This window comes from Metopolophium dirhodum, chromosome 6 (genome assembly GCF_019925205.1).
Source record: "Metopolophium dirhodum isolate CAU chromosome 6, ASM1992520v1, whole genome shotgun sequence".
Lineage (NCBI taxonomy): Eukaryota > Metazoa > Arthropoda > Insecta > Hemiptera > Aphididae > Metopolophium > Metopolophium dirhodum.
The window spans coordinates 31,882,723-31,900,349 of NC_083565.1; the positions used below are offsets into that span (position 1 = coordinate 31,882,723).

General features: G+C 31.0%; 1 protein-coding gene across 1 annotated transcript; it reads left to right on the forward strand.

Annotated features, from left to right (window-relative positions):
- Positions 1 to 16,253: 16,253 nt before the first annotated feature.
- On the forward strand, positions 16,254 to 17,231 carry LOC132946453 (prostaglandin G/H synthase 1-like). Its single transcript, XM_061016460.1, has 2 exons — positions 16,254 to 16,391; positions 16,857 to 17,231. The coding sequence occupies exons 1-2, from the start codon at positions 16,254 to 16,256 to the stop codon at positions 17,229 to 17,231; spliced, it is 513 nt and encodes a 170-aa protein (XP_060872443.1).
- The last annotated feature ends 396 nt before the right edge of the window (positions 17,232 to 17,627 follow it).

Consider the following 17,627-nt stretch of genomic DNA (forward strand, 5'->3'; position numbering starts at 1 on the left):
AGTTATATTTACAACAAAATTATAAACCATAAAATAAGTTGTTTTTGTTTTGATGCTTTATCCAAATCTTTTACTCATCAAATAAAAGGACATTGGTTCAGGTTATGGCCCTTTGTCTTAGTGTACACAAAAAGATAAGTACATAGAAAATCGAATATGTTTCCCTTATTCTACTGGAGAACGACGTACAATATAGCAGCCATAACCACCAAATTGGTACATCTGTTTTACAAAATGTATCTAATTTTTATATGGTAAAATAATTTTCATTAGACTATATATGCATAGATTGTGTTTAGGCATAGTCGAAATGAATTCAAGTGTGGATTAGTAAAGGTCCTTTAAATGTTAGGCTCTGTAGTGAGTACACAAATTAAAGAAATATCTACTAATTAATATTATACTAATGCTGGGTTGCGTGAAAAATGTATTAATTAAATGGTTCAATACAATTTAATGAGCCACTAAATCATTTTTAAGGAAACATTTATTGCTCACTATTGGTTCGTTAATATTTAATGAACCCGGCATACGTTCTTTTTATGAGTTATATAACGATTGATTTCTCCTCTGGAGAACTTGATCAAATACATAAATCCAATAAAGCTGTACAGAATTTCGAAAATTTTTGCTATATGCTAGAGGAACCACTATTCCAATTTTCATTTTTCAGGTTTGTATACGTTTTGTAGTTTTTGCGATGTAGCGATGAATGAGTTAGCGAAAGAGTGAGTAGTATTTTAATTTTATATGCATATATTATATAGATTATACGCTTTGTATACACATGTACTGTTAATTATTATAGGTTTCTATCATCAATTTTTAACTATGATGATGGAACCCACACTATGTGACCGGCTCCACGTGGAGCAATCACTTTTCATGACCTGCACCCAATGATATTTGTATAACGGGAGCCATTTAGAAATTGACCTTTTTGAAAAAACGGAAGCAAAACTGGCTATGGCAACAAAAAAAAAAATGATACATCGGCGGCGTATAACAACGGTGTATTATGTACGATTGAAATAATATTACAAACAAGCAATTCGATTAATGCGGCGGAGCTAAGTATAGGAACCTACACACGACAGCCACCGCCGTCGCCGTAGCTTATAGGCGAGGGTTGTTTGGTGCGGCGAGTACAATATATTGTTATGCATACAATATATTGTATTATACACACGCGTACGCGCACACAATGAAAACATCGTCCCCCGGAGAGTACAATAATATAATATAATATATTATAACAACGGGAAAGTCTTTTTTTTGCCTAAACCCGCCGTACAATTATACTTATTGCACTAATAGTGTAACGTGCTGTAACGTGGTCGGAAGAACAACCAGTTAAATATAAAATACCTAGGGAGAGTTGTAGGACTCAATAGATATAATTACCGTAGGCAGAGGTAAATGTATAGATATCAGAATCTTAGATGTATTTAAATAACTAGGATTCAATATCAGTTATTAATAATATTTTTATTGTATACTGCACTTACAAATAATTATACTCCAAACTTGGAAATTGCATTCTATATAATATAATATGACTGCATCGTCATCATATGGAGTCCGGTTGTAGTAGCTGTGTATTGAGGTCTAATGTGCCTTTTTTAATTTATTTAATATTTAAATAATTTTCTTGTCTGAAGGGTTAATTTGACAAAAATTATTAATAACCTAATGAAAAAAAATATATAAATAGGAATATTAGATTTACCTACACCTTAGTTTTATTTTTTGTTTGGTGCGGCGAGTACAATATATTGTTATGCATACAATACATTGTATTATACACACGCGTACGCGCACACAATGAAAACATCGTCCCCCGGAGAGTATAATAATATAATATAATATATTATAACAACGGGAAAGTCTTTTTTTGCCTAAACCCGCCGTACAATTATACTTTTTGCACTAATCGTGGGTCTAGAATGAAAAGGTTCTAAATCGTTTTTATGAAATTGTCCAGGACAGCCATTTTAGGTTTGAGTTCAAATGTTTTACTCCTTGAACGACATTTTTTAAAAATTTAAGTTCTAAAGCATGCAGAAACTCGTATAGTTTACAACATAATAATAATAATTTGGTGTATTGGTTGATATACAAATTAATAAAATACAAATTATAAAATGTTTAGTATGAAAACGTTCTATAATATTAGAATATTTAGAACCTTTTCATCCTGAAATAAAAAAAAATATATTTAACTAAAACTTTTTCATTCTTATTTATTATTTTTATTATTGTTAGCCGAAACCTCTTCAGAATAATGCTTTCTCATTGCTACCAATCTTCTATCGCGAAACAATGTAATAATTATGAAACATCAAAATCTATATCTCGATCGTAAAATTCTGTTGAATATGAATAAATGTAATAATTACTAGGCTTATTATTGGTAGCGATTAATTTAATTAGAACCTTTTCATACTAACGTATTCTTAATAATTTGGTTCCATTAACCGAGCGTTTTCAATTTGATGAAATTGTGTTTATAATTAAATTTTTGGCGATTTAGAACCTTTTACTTTTAATAAAATTGTCAATAATGATCGTATAATCATAAATGTTAGCTTAAAAGACGCACCTCTGCATTCTAAAACCATTTTAGTTAAAAAGTGACTTTTGGAAAAAATGCGATACACGACCTTTTCATTCTAGACCCACGTAATAGTGTAACGTGCTGTAACGTGGTCGAAAGAACGACCAGTTAAATATAAAATATCTAGGGAGAGTTGTAGGACTCAATAGATATAATTACCGTAGTCAGAGGTAGATGTATAGATATCAGAATCTTAAATGTATTTAAATAACTAGGATTCAATATCAGTTATTAATAATATTTTTATTGTATACTGCACTTACAAATAATTATACTCCAAACTTGGAAATTGCATTCTATATATAATATGACTGCATCGTCATCATATGGAGCCCGGTGGTAGTAGTGTATTGAGGTCTAAGGTGCACATTGAACTAATTTACTTATACATGGTGTAAGTAAGGCCATTGGCCTTACAAATTATGAGTGTATGTTAATATTAATAATTAATGTATCTGTCAGCAGTTAATCCTACGTAAAAAGTAGAGTTTGAATTATATTCATAGGTAACATGTAACATATTTATAATTATAATTATTAGAGTGCCTAAATATATATATTGCAGTAGGTGTATATTTATTTATTTGTTAACATTTTTGTATCATATAATTCATATAAACCAAGATAGAGGTGTTTTAAATAGACTTTACATTACTTATATAAGAGTAGATACTAGATGCATAGCTTTACAATAGGTTCATAATTTAAAATTATGACCTAATATGAAAATAAATAAATAAATAATTTTAATAAAAATTCAATAAAATATATAATTAGTTTAAACTTATAGTTTGTGTCTAGATTCAACCATTTTTATAAGTTTAAGTTTCGAAAAAATCATAAGGTAGATAACATAATATGTACATTGTACAGTAACCAGCGCAGTCGGTATAATATAATGTATATCTATTTTTTTTTCATAACAGGATATTTGTGTGGAATCGATAAATACATATTATAAATATATTATATTCTCGGGAACCCATCAACAATGCAACAGGGACTTGGTGAAGAGAACACCAAAAATATATACAACTTTTTCAAAAACATAGGCTTAGCAAAACTAATTTAGAAAAATTATTAATAATTAAATAATTAAATGTACATATATCCTACAAACTCCCTCTATTGTTAAACATAATGTATCCCCATAGTTGTAAGACCAATACTCAATTGATAATATTTTGTAATTTTTACAGGCTAATAACCTCAGGAGTTGAAGCCTTATTGAAGCCTTATTTAAATAATAAAAAAAAAATATATATTATACAATGATAAATTGATAGGGTATTCTCATAACTACAAAATACATTGCGTATAATCTAACCTCAAAAATAATGTGATTTGATTTTTTTTCACTCAGGTTTTTACAAGTTTTTTTAGTTTTTACAATATTATTTTAGTTTGATCAGTCTACAATATTGTTAAATGGGGTAGCGTAGGTTATAGGAGTATACTGGTTGTTCACAGTTTTCAAGTCTAGGATGTAATCTGAATGTAGACCATGAAGTTCTTTAGGATAAGATAAATCAACCTCTAATATATATCCTTTAGGTGATTATTATAACATTTAATTTCATGAAAAATATTTTGGGGAATATTGCAATTCAATTTTGTGATCTTTTTATGATAATTAAATGGTGTGCGCCAGGAATGGTATATATATACTACGCACATGTATACTATATTATGAATATGAAGCCATAAATGTAGGAATACTACTATATATATATTATATATTAATAAATCCTCTATTATATAATATTCTTCTTTCTTTGTTATTTAGAATCAATAATTAATTTTTTTTTATAAATGATTTTTAACTTAAAATTCTTGAAAATTTAATACAAGGTTCCACATAAATTATAGCAATTTAAAAATTTAGAAAATACAAAGGCACGTGTGTATATATATGTTTAAAGTTCAAATATATTGAAATGTGAAAATTTGCAAGTATTTTTGTAGACAAAAATTCATAAAATTTTTAATATCCATAGTTAAGGTTTGAAATTATTGCAATACAAGAATATTGGTTCTATGTAAGTTGAGAATAAATTATTTATAAAGAAACTTCAAACAATATTATTTTTATATTATTTACGATTGTTTAAAGAGTAAATTTGTATAAGACTCATCAAAATGATCAATATAAATGTAATAATATAAAATATCTTAACCTGGCAGTCTCCAGAAATATTTTGAATATTTTTCCAAAAGTTTTAAATGCTTATTTTGTTAATTTTAAATAAAACTAAGTCGAGTAGGTGTAGGTTAATCTAATATTCCTATTTATATATTTTTTTTCATTAGGTTATTAATTATTATTGTCAAATTAACCCTTCAGACAAGAAAATTATTTAAATATTATATAAATTAAAAAAGGCACATTAGACCTCAATACACTACTACCACCGGACTCCATATGATGACGATGCAGTCATATTATACATATATAGAATGCAATTTCCAAGTTTGGAGTATAATTATTTGTAAGTGCAGTATACAATAAAAATATTATTAATAACTGATATTGAATCCTAGTTATTTGAATACATCTAAGATTCTGATATCTATACATCTACCTCTGACTACAATAATTATATCTATCGAGTCCTACAACTCTCCCTAGGTATTTTATATTTAACTGGTCGTTCTTCCGACCACGTTACAGCACGTTACACTATTAGTGCAATAAGTATAATTGTACGGTGGGTTTAGGCAAAAAAAAAAGACTTTCCCGTTGTTATAATATATTATATTATATTATTATACTCTCCGGGGGACGATGTTTTCATTGTGTGCGCGTACGCGTGTGTATAATACAATATATTGTGTGCATAACAATATATTGTACTCGCCGCACCAAACGGCCCTCGCCCATAAGCTACGCCGACGGCGGTGGCTGTCGTGTGTAGGTTCCTATACTTAGCTCCGCCGCATTAATCGAATTGCTTGTTTGTAATATTATTTCAATCGTACATAATACACCGTTATTATACGCCGCCGATGTATCATTTTTTTTTTTTTGTTGCCATAGCCAGTTTTGCTTCCGTTTTTTCAAAAAGGTCAATTTCTAAATGGCTCCCGTTATACAAATATCATTGGGTGCAGGTCATGAAAAGTGATTGCTCCACGTGGAGCCGGTCACATAGTGTGGGTTCCATCATCATAGTTAAAAAATGAAAATTAACTTAACATTTTAGCACTGCAAGCTTGTTTTATCCTATTGTTATGTATTTTTTTTCGTAACCACTATAACAATAAATTATGATATTATACCTATAATAATTAACAATATATGTGTATACAAAATGTATAATCTATATTATATATGCATATAAAATTAAAATACTACTCACTCTTTCGCTAACTCATTCATCGCTACATCGCAAAAACTACAAAACGTATACAAACCTGAAAAATGAAAATTGGAATAGTGGTTCCTCTAGTTTATAGCAAAAATTTTCGAAATTCTGTACAGCTTTAATGGATTTATGTATTTTATCAAGTTCTCCAGAGGAGAAATCAATCGTTATATAACTCATAAAAGGACTTATGCCGGGTTCATTAAATATTTAACGAACCAATAGTGAGCAATAAATGTTCCCTTAAAAATGATTTAGTGGCTCATTAAATTGTATTGAACCATTTTATTAATACATTTACGATAATTATATCTATTGAGTCATACAACTCTCCCCAGATATTTTATATTTAACTGGTCGTTCTTTGGACCACGTTACAGCGCGTTACACTATTAGTGTAATAAGTATAATTGTACGGCGGGTTAAGGCAAACAAAGACTTTTCCGTTTTCCAACAAATTAGAAAATGAAGATAAGTACATCAGTACCAACAAAAAAATGATTAAGTCTAATGAAAATTATTTTACCATATAAAAATTAGATACATTTTTTAAAACAGATGTACCAATGTGGTGGTTATAATAATTAACAATACATGTGTATACAAAGCGTATAATCTATATTATAATATATGCATATAAAATTAATATACTACTCACTCTTTCGCTAACTCATTCATCGCTACATCGCAAAAACTACAAAACGTATACAAACCTGAAAAATGAAAATTGGAATAGTGGTTCCTCTAGCATATAGCAAAAATTTTCGAAATTCTGTACAGCTTTATTGGATTTATGTATTTGATCAAGTTCTCCAGAGGAGAAATCAATCGTTATATAACTCATAAAAGGACTTATGCCGGGTTCATTAAGTATTTAACGAACCAATAGTGAGCAATAAATGTTCCCTTAAAAATGATTTAGTGGCCCATTAAATTGTATTGAACCATTTAATTAATACATTTACGGTAATTATATCTATTGAGTCCTACAACTCTCCCTAGATATTTTATATTTAACTGGTCGTTCTTCGGACCACGTTACAGCGCGTTACACTATTAGTGTAATAAGTATAATTATTGTACGGCGGGTTTAGGCAAACAAAGACTTTCCCGTTTTCCAACAAATTAGAAAATGAAGATAAGTACATCAGTACCAACAAAAAAGTGATTATTAACATGTATTACGTAAGACGAGAATATTTTATTGTACAATGACAAATGTAAGTATACTAAAATATGGTTATATCACCGAACTACGGATTATAAAAATTAACAATATACCATATAAATATTTAACTATTACAGCTAAATGGTGCATTTGATAGTTTAATACACTTCGTATTCTGCCTGCTTATGTTATTTTGAATTTATTGATGTGAACAAAAAGTTAAACATTTAAACTTATTACTTGTGGTATAAAAGAGTTTATGTGCAAAGTGACATAGAATCAGCAATAGTAAATTTAAATAAAACTGATATCTATAAATTACCTACTTAATATCTAAAAAGGCACTTCTATTTACACTACTCCTAGCCCATTCGGGTAAATCACAAAAAACCGTGGCAGGAATTGAGCATAAACGAAGGGCCTAATAGCCGATTTCACATTTATAATAATGCCTAATTACGAGCCTCATTACCAGGAAGGTATGCAGATTTAGTATGTAACATATTTTATAACTTTGTACAATATCGAATCAATATACAATTTTAACAATAACTTATAACATGTAAAATATGAATTAAAACAAAATAACATACAAATACAAATTTCAACATTATTTTTGGTAGACTTCCAAGATATATTTAGACAATCATTTCGTACCATTTGAAGAAACGTTTAATTGCATTAACAAAATGTCCGTTTATTGAATAAATTGTTGTCATAAGCAAATCTAAATAGCAGTCATCACAGAGCAGAAAAATTCAAATTTTCGTCAATCTTTATACAATATTTTGGCCGGGTTTTTATGAAAATATCCCACTGTGCACTGCAGCTCCGCATAAGCCTTCAAAACAGCAAATTTAGATTTGTATATTCTAATTTTCTTTGGTCTTACGTATCTAGGGTTGTAATGATATTCAAATTATTACACCACAAAGCCACACTATATAATATAATCATTATAATACTATTAATTATGTTATTCTTAAAGTTTAATACAATAACTGTACCGTGTACCTTAGTATAATCAAAAAATATGCATAGCACTTAAGATAGGTTCATATATTATATTAAATAATATGACAAAATGTGCGTTAACAATAACACATTTTGTATCTATGTACCTTTTCAAATAAACAACAAGTCCTAAAAGTCAATAATATAATTAACACCCAATTTCGATACCACAATCAGTCTGCTCTGTCTGTTCCCAGCCTGTCTCGCACAGTACACTATGATCAAAGCTAGTTACAAATACTAAACCTTAACTTCACTACGTTTACCGTTACTATACTTATTGCGAGATATTTAATTAAAACGGTTTTATTCGAATTAAAAAGTGTTTTAAAATCATTTAACATATATTATTCAATAATTTACTGACTGTTTATGGAAGTTTTACTATACCATTGAATTCTAAACATTGTGAGAATTCAAAAAACATCATACGTATATTGTATATGACTAGCAAAACCTAAATGATAATATATTATTCAAAACATAACTAGGTATGCATTACCTACCTATTTTATTAGTTAATAAATTATAATATTACAATTTTAAACTACAATAATAGACAGAAATACAAAACATAAATATTATAATATAGTGGTAAGATAATCAACGATGTTTTAAATAAACAACTTTATTACAGTATATTATAATATTAAGGAGATGTATAGGTAAAAAAAATGCCTAAATAATAATATGTGTTGGATAGTTATTATAATATCAATATAATAACATAATATAACAAAATAAAAATAATCAAACAACAGCTATGGATATGGCGTAGTGAACAATATTAAATATCTATCATTTATTCAATGATACACGGTAGCTGTTTGTGGACAACAAGTGCGATGATTAGAAAGTTTAGAAAGTTTTAAGCAGTTTATTTAAATTATTTTTCCAAATGTTTATGGGGCATGGAACCCAGCTAAGTCGGGGCTCGGGATTCGATCGCATCCCGGTATCAATTACCAGTCTGAAACTGCATGGACGTAATTTATACATAATATTGAGATTTTCATAACAATAATAATTTGTGAATGCAGTTCGATAAAAAAACAAAGATTTTATAAATTAAGCGATAATATCGTTTGTTATAATAATATATTATCTGGTTTAATTGTTTAAACATCAAAACGTAACATGATATAAATTATACATGACTACGGCTTACATATAAACAAAGTGCTCATAACATTTTTTTGAACGTTGAACCTACATTTTGTTGAACCTTCGCTGAAAAATATATTGCTTAAAAGAATTTTCGTACGGAATATCGTTTGCTTGCATCAATTTAGCTGCAATGTCATTCTTTTCATCAAGACGGACAAACCCAACCACCAATAAACGTGATCCGAGAAATATGGAAGTCTTGGAGGTAAACAAAATATAATACATATCATGTAGGTTAATATTATAATAATGAAATAGCTCGGCGTATCTTACCTACTTAGCGTAGCCAAGTTAGAGGCAAACTGCAGGTAGAACGGATACGAGGGTGATTAAATTTCTTTAAATCTGTATTATAATATATTATGATTCAGTATTAAATAAAAAAATTATTTAGTTTTTGTTCAAATAGTACTCTCCTTATTTTATAATTTGTAAGTTGTAAGTTGTAATACAAACTAAGTAGTACATATAATATTATAAAAGTACTTATTTATATTAATAGGACGGAACTGATGAGCTTTTCTATGCAGAAACTAGTAATTCTACTTGGAATGAAAGCCTGAATAAAACGACACAAACGAAATCAATAAAAGGTTGCACATAATTAAATTATATTGTTGAGTATTATTTTTTAAATATTTCATATAATTCCATTCTCTCTAGAACCGTCTATGGACGCTGTAGATAAAAAGGCATTCAAAGATATACAAGTATGAAACGAATAACGACTTAAACAATCGAATAATGTCGCGGTACTGATAAACGGTTTTGATTTGATTTTCAGCATAGTTTCAAAGTATGTGAAATGAATTGCCTGGCATTAAAACATCACGTGGCGGACGCCATATACACCTTACAACAAACAGTCGACGAGCAGCGCCTATCTTTCAACAGCTTGAGATTGGAAGTATCTCACGTTAAAAAAGACTTAAACCATTTGATAGAAAGCGTCGACCAGATGAAAAACGCAGAGACGACGTCCGCAGAAAGTAATATTATATAATACTCGTATATCGACCCGACTATACCCATGACAGTGTAACACACAAGTCGTTTCCGTTCGTTTAGGAAACACAGAAAACTCGGAGGAAAAAACAGACAGCTGCAAGTTTCGCAGACTGAAAATGCGGGTCTCAATTCTCGAAAGTAAAATATAGAAAAATATCGGTCGATAGACAATAAATTACTAATGCCGTGTGCCCGTGTAGGAGACGTGACAAAAAACTCATCAGAAATCGTTGGAATGAACAACACGATGATGTTACGGAGCTTGGTCTCGGGCGCGACGGCCGCCGCCGCTGCTGTGACGTCGGCAGGGGTAAACACGCCGAATGCGTTATGCCACCCACCTACCGCGCCGACGTCCGGCTTTGCACCAGGTTCAGGGCCGCCACCGGCACTTCCGGTCCCGAGGCCACCGCCCTCTCCTCCTGCGGTAACCTCTGCATATTTCGGGCCACCTCCGCCGATGACCACCGGCACGGCGGTGTTCCGCAGTAACCCCGTGCAGAAGCCGCGCACTCCCGAGGTGGCCGGAGCTCGGGAAGCCATGAGGAAAGCGGTGAAAAACTTCCGCCGCCGTATACCCAAAATTGAGGATTTTTTCGGAGATGGTATTTTGCGCCAATTTAGTTACTTATAATTTGCACCACCAATAGGTACATATAGGCGCGTACGTAGTTTGCGCCAAAATACAAAAATCAAACATGTACTTTGCGCCACCTCTAAATGTTTATTTTGGTAATTTGCGCCACGACGGAAGATGAAATGGAATATGTAATCTGCGACACACTTTCAATTTGAATTGTTAGAATTTACCAGCAGGTAAATTTACTGCCATCGCATCGAAAATACGATAATACCAATGCGTGCTGGGTATAATATAATTGTTGTGTTCTTCTATAATAATATAAGTAGAGGAGAGATCGAATACGTCTAATCTAATAAAAATTATCAATTGTCAAAATATCGAACAATTCGTTTAGCCTGGGCATAAACGAATTAAAAAGTTATAGTTATAAGTTAAAAGTTAAATTTAAATTTGATCACAAATGTACAATCATTAAGAACATAATATCATTAAATATTTTCGCCATAAATAAGTTATTTCTTAATTAAAATCAATTACGTTATGCTCATATATTGGTTTTTTCCTGTGTCCAACAATATTTATGATTTTTATTATTTTAAGCCATATTAATGGGTATTTATAAATATATTTAAAAAATAATAATAATAATACTTAACTTAAGTTAATAAGTTAATTGAAAATGTTCATATAACTTTTAACTTAAATGAGTTAAAAAAAAATTAGATTAACTCTGTTAACTTTAAATTTTTTTAAATGTTTACTATCAATTAAACTTAACTCAGTAAAAATTATCACGAACTTGCCCAGGCTTGAGTATATTATGATATTTACAGTAGTCAAATATTAATCGCAAAAATATTAAAAATATATTTATTTAATATACAAAGAGTACCGTATACTTATATACATTTATTTATAATTATTATATTATAACTGATTTTCTATTAAAATTAACTTGATTATTTAGTGGCGCAAATTACAATTTATGTAGGTAAACGATGACGGCGATTACTTAATGGCCTTTTATTAAGTTTTGTGTGACGCAAACTACAACCTTAAAAAGTGGCGCAAATTACCAAAATTAATTTTTAGATGTGGCGCAAATTACATAAATATTTTTTTGGCGAGGTTGTTTTGGCGCAAATTACATACGCCCGAGATTTTGAGGTCCGTCGTCCTCAAATCTGTAGCACGGCGGACTTGAGGATCACTTCCGTTATCTGTATAATATGCGGTAGGTAGACCTTTCCGTCCGGCCTTACTAATGTATTAGTTATGTTCAGTTGAACCATGTAATAATTTTTATTCCATTTGTATTAATTGTATTTGTGTGCATAAAATAAACTCGTTTACTAAAAAACCTGCTGGCGTATTAATTGTTTTATAAAGGCTTTTATGTAGGCTGTCAAATTACCCTTACGATATTGTTACGAGTTATTGAAGTCTCACTATAAGACTGTAATCATTTTTTAAGTCCTGAAAAACTAAATGCATAATAATTGTAACCATTACTCAATATGTAGCGATACCGAAGCGCAACTGTGATAATAATATAGTAGTCACGAGTTTGCCTGCAGGCCGTTAATATTATATTATGTATTCGCGAGCATAATACGCATGTATATGACCGCGGTCTCGCCGTTATTTAAACAAAGCTCTCGTATACGGGGTGTTTCAAATGCTGCGCGCCGAAACCGTCGACTAGGCGGAATTTCAATGACCTCGTGTGACAATTAATTTGCACCTTCGAAATATATTGTATCCGTCATGACGTGTCGACGCGTGGTCCTTGATGTCGGCAAAAAAACGCTAGACCCGGGGTCTATCAAGAGACAGTCTGCTCGCGAATAGATTTTATCACAATATCGCGAATATAATAATATCTAGCCAAGACCGCGGGTTCGTGTCCTCGTCGTGAATTAAGGGGGTGTCAGGGCACCGCGTATGTTTTCTCTCGCTGACCCATGCGCAACACAGCAAATTTGTGTTTACCAGAAGCATCCCCGTGTATTGTTAAGTACATATAATATTGGAGCGACTTCGCCTATTACCGAACTCTTAGCTAAGAACATTACCCGTGTCCCTGCGTTGGCTTTTGGGCGGTGTTGTAATTTTTATACAATTTAAACGGTCATAACTCAAATAATATTATATAAACTAAAATATCACAAAATAGCCAATGCCAATATGGACACAACTGTTGTTCTTAACTTAAAATTTAGCAACAGGTGAATTCACTATGATATTAAATGTAATAAAACAGAGATCGTTCTGCTTAACGTAAAATATTTGCTATGTTGCGTGTGGATCTGAGGGAAAGAAAACCAATAGTGTGCTAACATAGTGACATCTTCGTAATGATATGGGTTGATGATGGGGTGTTTTAAATGCCGCGTGACCGAGACCGTGCAGTACTGTCTCCGTTGTAATATTATGTAAAACTTAATACGTCTCTTTGTTTACAGAGATCCCATATGCTGTGAAGTCCATTGTCTTCATGATTTTACTTGTGATAGTCGTCCATCTGGAATCTAATAAAATAAGTGAGTTTTCCCAACCATTCTAAGGAGACGAAATAAATAAATAAAATAAAAATTAGATTACCAGAGAAAACTTGGATATTGCAAAGAGATAGACGGTTTTAAGTGTGAAAACGGCGGAATCAGGATGTACACCGAGGAAAATGGATTATCGTGCTGGTGCACTTCAGACTACGTCGGCGAACGCTGCCGTGAGTTTTATAGCGCAGTGGTTTATTAAATTATATATTATTATTATACATTCAAGTAGGTTTGTTATATTATCGCAACATTTTTATCGATAATTTTACTGATTTACTGGGTATCGAATAGAAAACTAATAAATATCGTTACCTACAAAATATCGCAACAAATTAGGTACCTATCGGTATTTACTTATATTGGTAAAAAAAATATGGTAAAAATTAATATTAAACTCTGTAGCCAGTAAGGATGGCAAAAATTACACTCGAAAACCTACACAACAAAAAACCAATCATGAAATACGTAAAAAAAAAAGCGATAAGGATTTTAGCAAATTATTTATTTAATGTTTGTATAATATATTATACGCATATGAAAATAAAAGAATAAAAAAAATGTGCAGTTTATCTATTACTTTAGCAATTACATTTGATAAACTCTCAAAGCCCCATTAATTTTTTTGTTAAATCTGCTAAAATATCGAGTGCTTTTTCTTGCCTAGAACTAGAATCCGTGACTGAGTCAGGTGGCGTAACTATAAAATTAATATTGGACCGTGTACCAGTTTACCTTAACAAGATAAATTTGGCGATGTATAGATAATTCGTATAGATAATTTTACTAATATGATATAATATAATGCTTAATAGCAGTGTAAACCTTAATTATATTAGTCATAACATTTTTTTCCCATCCTCAGAGGAACCCGTGTCGTTTATGTCACGTGCAGTAGCACTGTTTCGCTTTGGACACTTGGACGTCAGTAGAGGCAGGCCGACGATGTGGTGGAGCATTTTACCGTTCACTTCGGGACGCCAGCTAAAAAGCAATTACGCTTGTAAGTTACAGTTACAATATAACAAGTTAAGGTTATTTTCATTAAATGAAATATATAGACAGTAAATCCTTCCTTAATGAACACTACCCCACCCCTCCTCCTCCTAAATAGCTCAGTTTTTTTTTTGGAACAAACTTTCTACAAGTGGACAACAAATTCTCAGGGGTTTCGCTGTGGTTATATAATATTATATATACTAAGTGGCAAGGGTGGGCATTAAAGAGTTAAAAGTTAAAATAAGGTTAAAACGTTAAGTTAATTAACTCGTTGCTTTTTTTCCAAATTAACTTTTAACTTAACAAGTCACTTTTTTTTCAAGATTAACGTGTTAACTTTAAGTTAATTTTATCTCAAAAGTATCTAAATTACTTTAATTTTTGTCCGAAGAATAATGCAAATTTTTGAATGGGTATTTGCTTTGATGTATCATTTTAAATTTCCCCAGTAATTTTCTTGAGCATAAAGAAAAACTATCTAATAAACCATGTTATGTGTCAAGAACATAATAGAATATTTTATTTTTGCAAATTAGCAAATTTTATCTTTACACTAAGTTAAGTTACTTTTTTTTTCAAAGCTAACTCTTAAATTAACGAGTTAACGAAAAAAAATACGAGTAACTTTTAACTTAACGAGTTAAAAAAAATCGTCAACTTGCCCAGCCTTGCTAAGTGGGTGCCCTTTAAATTATTTAAATTTTAATATAGTATGATATTATATTTTAACAACCTAAATTAAAAACAAAACCCTACAGGAACTCGATTTAATTTTTAAATATTATATATTATGATTAGCGACATTTTTTAATGTTTGTATACATTTCAGCAGTTGTACATTTTATAACATTGTCCACTTTGTTAATATTGGTTCTTTTCCAAAACTAGGGTTTACAATCATTAATCTAGAAAATAATTCTATATTATCCTCACGAAATGTACCTAATTAACGTTGTTCTGTAACTTTTAATGCATATTAAACAAGATCTATAATTTAGCTTGCAGCGATTGATTGAGTGTATTAATAAGCTAAAATATGTTTTGTAGATTATTTCAGTTTCACGTATACATGTTACATAATAATATTAACCGTACTATAATAGCATGATATAATATATATATATATTTGATTAGTCCATCAAACAGTTGTGAAAAGATTAGAAAACGTGTTCGCTGGTGCCAACAACAGTGTATATTCCGCCAGAATATTGCCTCCAGCATGTCCACTGGAATGCTGTGCAAACGACAGTAAATATTTATGTCTCACTACTATATTATATATTATCATTATTTTATTATAATAATATAAAATAAAATACATATTCGCACAAACGAGGTAAAACTGCGTATTGTCTGTTATCGACGAAACGTATCGTATTGTAACGCGCAGTTATTAATACACTGGGTTAAATGGAAATTCAGAAAATTAATTTTTTTCAGAAACTTTACCGCCGGTGAAAACACTGTACAACAAAATCCTCAGACGGAATTCCGGTCAGTCCATAACGGATCGGAAGTCCAGACATTTGCTGTTGGACGCGTTCAATCAATACTTTGTATTACAATTTTCTGACGTAAATTCGAACTTGACGGTTAGTAGTTAATACCTATGAATTACAATAATACATTATGACACGAGCTCGTTTAAAGCGATGTAACGTACTTACCACTGAAAAACTTACATTGAATATTAATAATAATGTATTGTCCGCACTTAATATTATAGGTAACGGCTTCCCAATTGTACGGCAGTGACGCTGCGTCGGAGAGATCGATGAGATCGTTCTCTGGCGGTAAGCTCAAGACACGGAAATTTAATTACAAACATTATGCGACGAACCATGCGTTCGCACCATACTCAGACGTATACTTAAAGGCGTTGACAAAAGACATTTCGACCAACAGGTCGTGGGTGAGCAAGGCTTTTATTTTACACAAAACAAAATTGTTGGATAAAAGTTAAATTTTTACTTTTCTGAATGACGACATATACATATAAGTACGTTTTAAATTATAATACCGAAGCTGAACTGTAGTTCTGCACTTATTATACCTATGAGTATACTTTAATGTCTATTTAATGGACGGAATTTCAAGTGTAGGTACCTACCCCGCAAAATATCAGTGTACTACAATACTGCTAATCCGATAATTTAACTATTAATAAACTTTAAACAAATTAACTGTACGTCTGTAGGTACTCGTTCGTAATTTAATTGTAATACATCAAAATGATCGGTAAAAATATTTTTTGTATGCCGTCGTTCATGAAAGTAAATAAATTTTAAAAAAAAGTAACGATAATAAATACTATTTCTTCAAAAATGTTGTGTTTTGCAATGATTTCAATTAATAACATGGACGATTTGTGAAACAGCTCAGCAGAATGATCGCCCGGACATTCAAACGGGCCGAGATGTTGAACACGAGCACAATGCTTCACGTACTGTCGACCCTCTGGACACGTGAACACAACCGATTGTGCGACGAGTTGTCACAGAAGTGGCCATTGTGGACACACGAAGAGCTTTATACCAAGGCCAGGAAGATTGTAACCGGTCAAATGATGAACATAATGATGACCGAAATCCTAAATTTGGAACTCAGACCGGAAATGTACGACCGTCAAATGGAAAACATCAGTGGTTCCGGAAAACCTATTGAACTCTACTTTATGATGGCTGTATCAAATCTGCCGGAAAAATTTCAATACAGTTCAACGAATTTGACATCTTACAGTAACACCAGGTGAGTCTGAGACTTATAACTTAAGAAACGTCCACTTTACATTTTGGCCCTTATGAATATTATGTTTGATCAGTGATTTACAGAGCAGCCCAAACAGGGGTATATAATATAGTGTATAAAAAGCTATTTGCATGTACCAAAACACTGTAGTTAATGATTTAAATTTAGAACTTCGGTGCTGATGCATTTTTAGTATACAAAAACATGTCTTATGAGCAAAACTCTCCCTCCCTGTTTGGATTTCGTTAATATTTTGTTTATTATTTAAAAGAAGAGAACATTTTGTATTTCCGATCAAAACTGTAATATTATTATAGAAGCTAAAATAAGCATTTAAATAATGCACAATATTTATTATTTTTCAAACGTGTTTGTCCAGCAATGTTTGAAGTAAAATAAA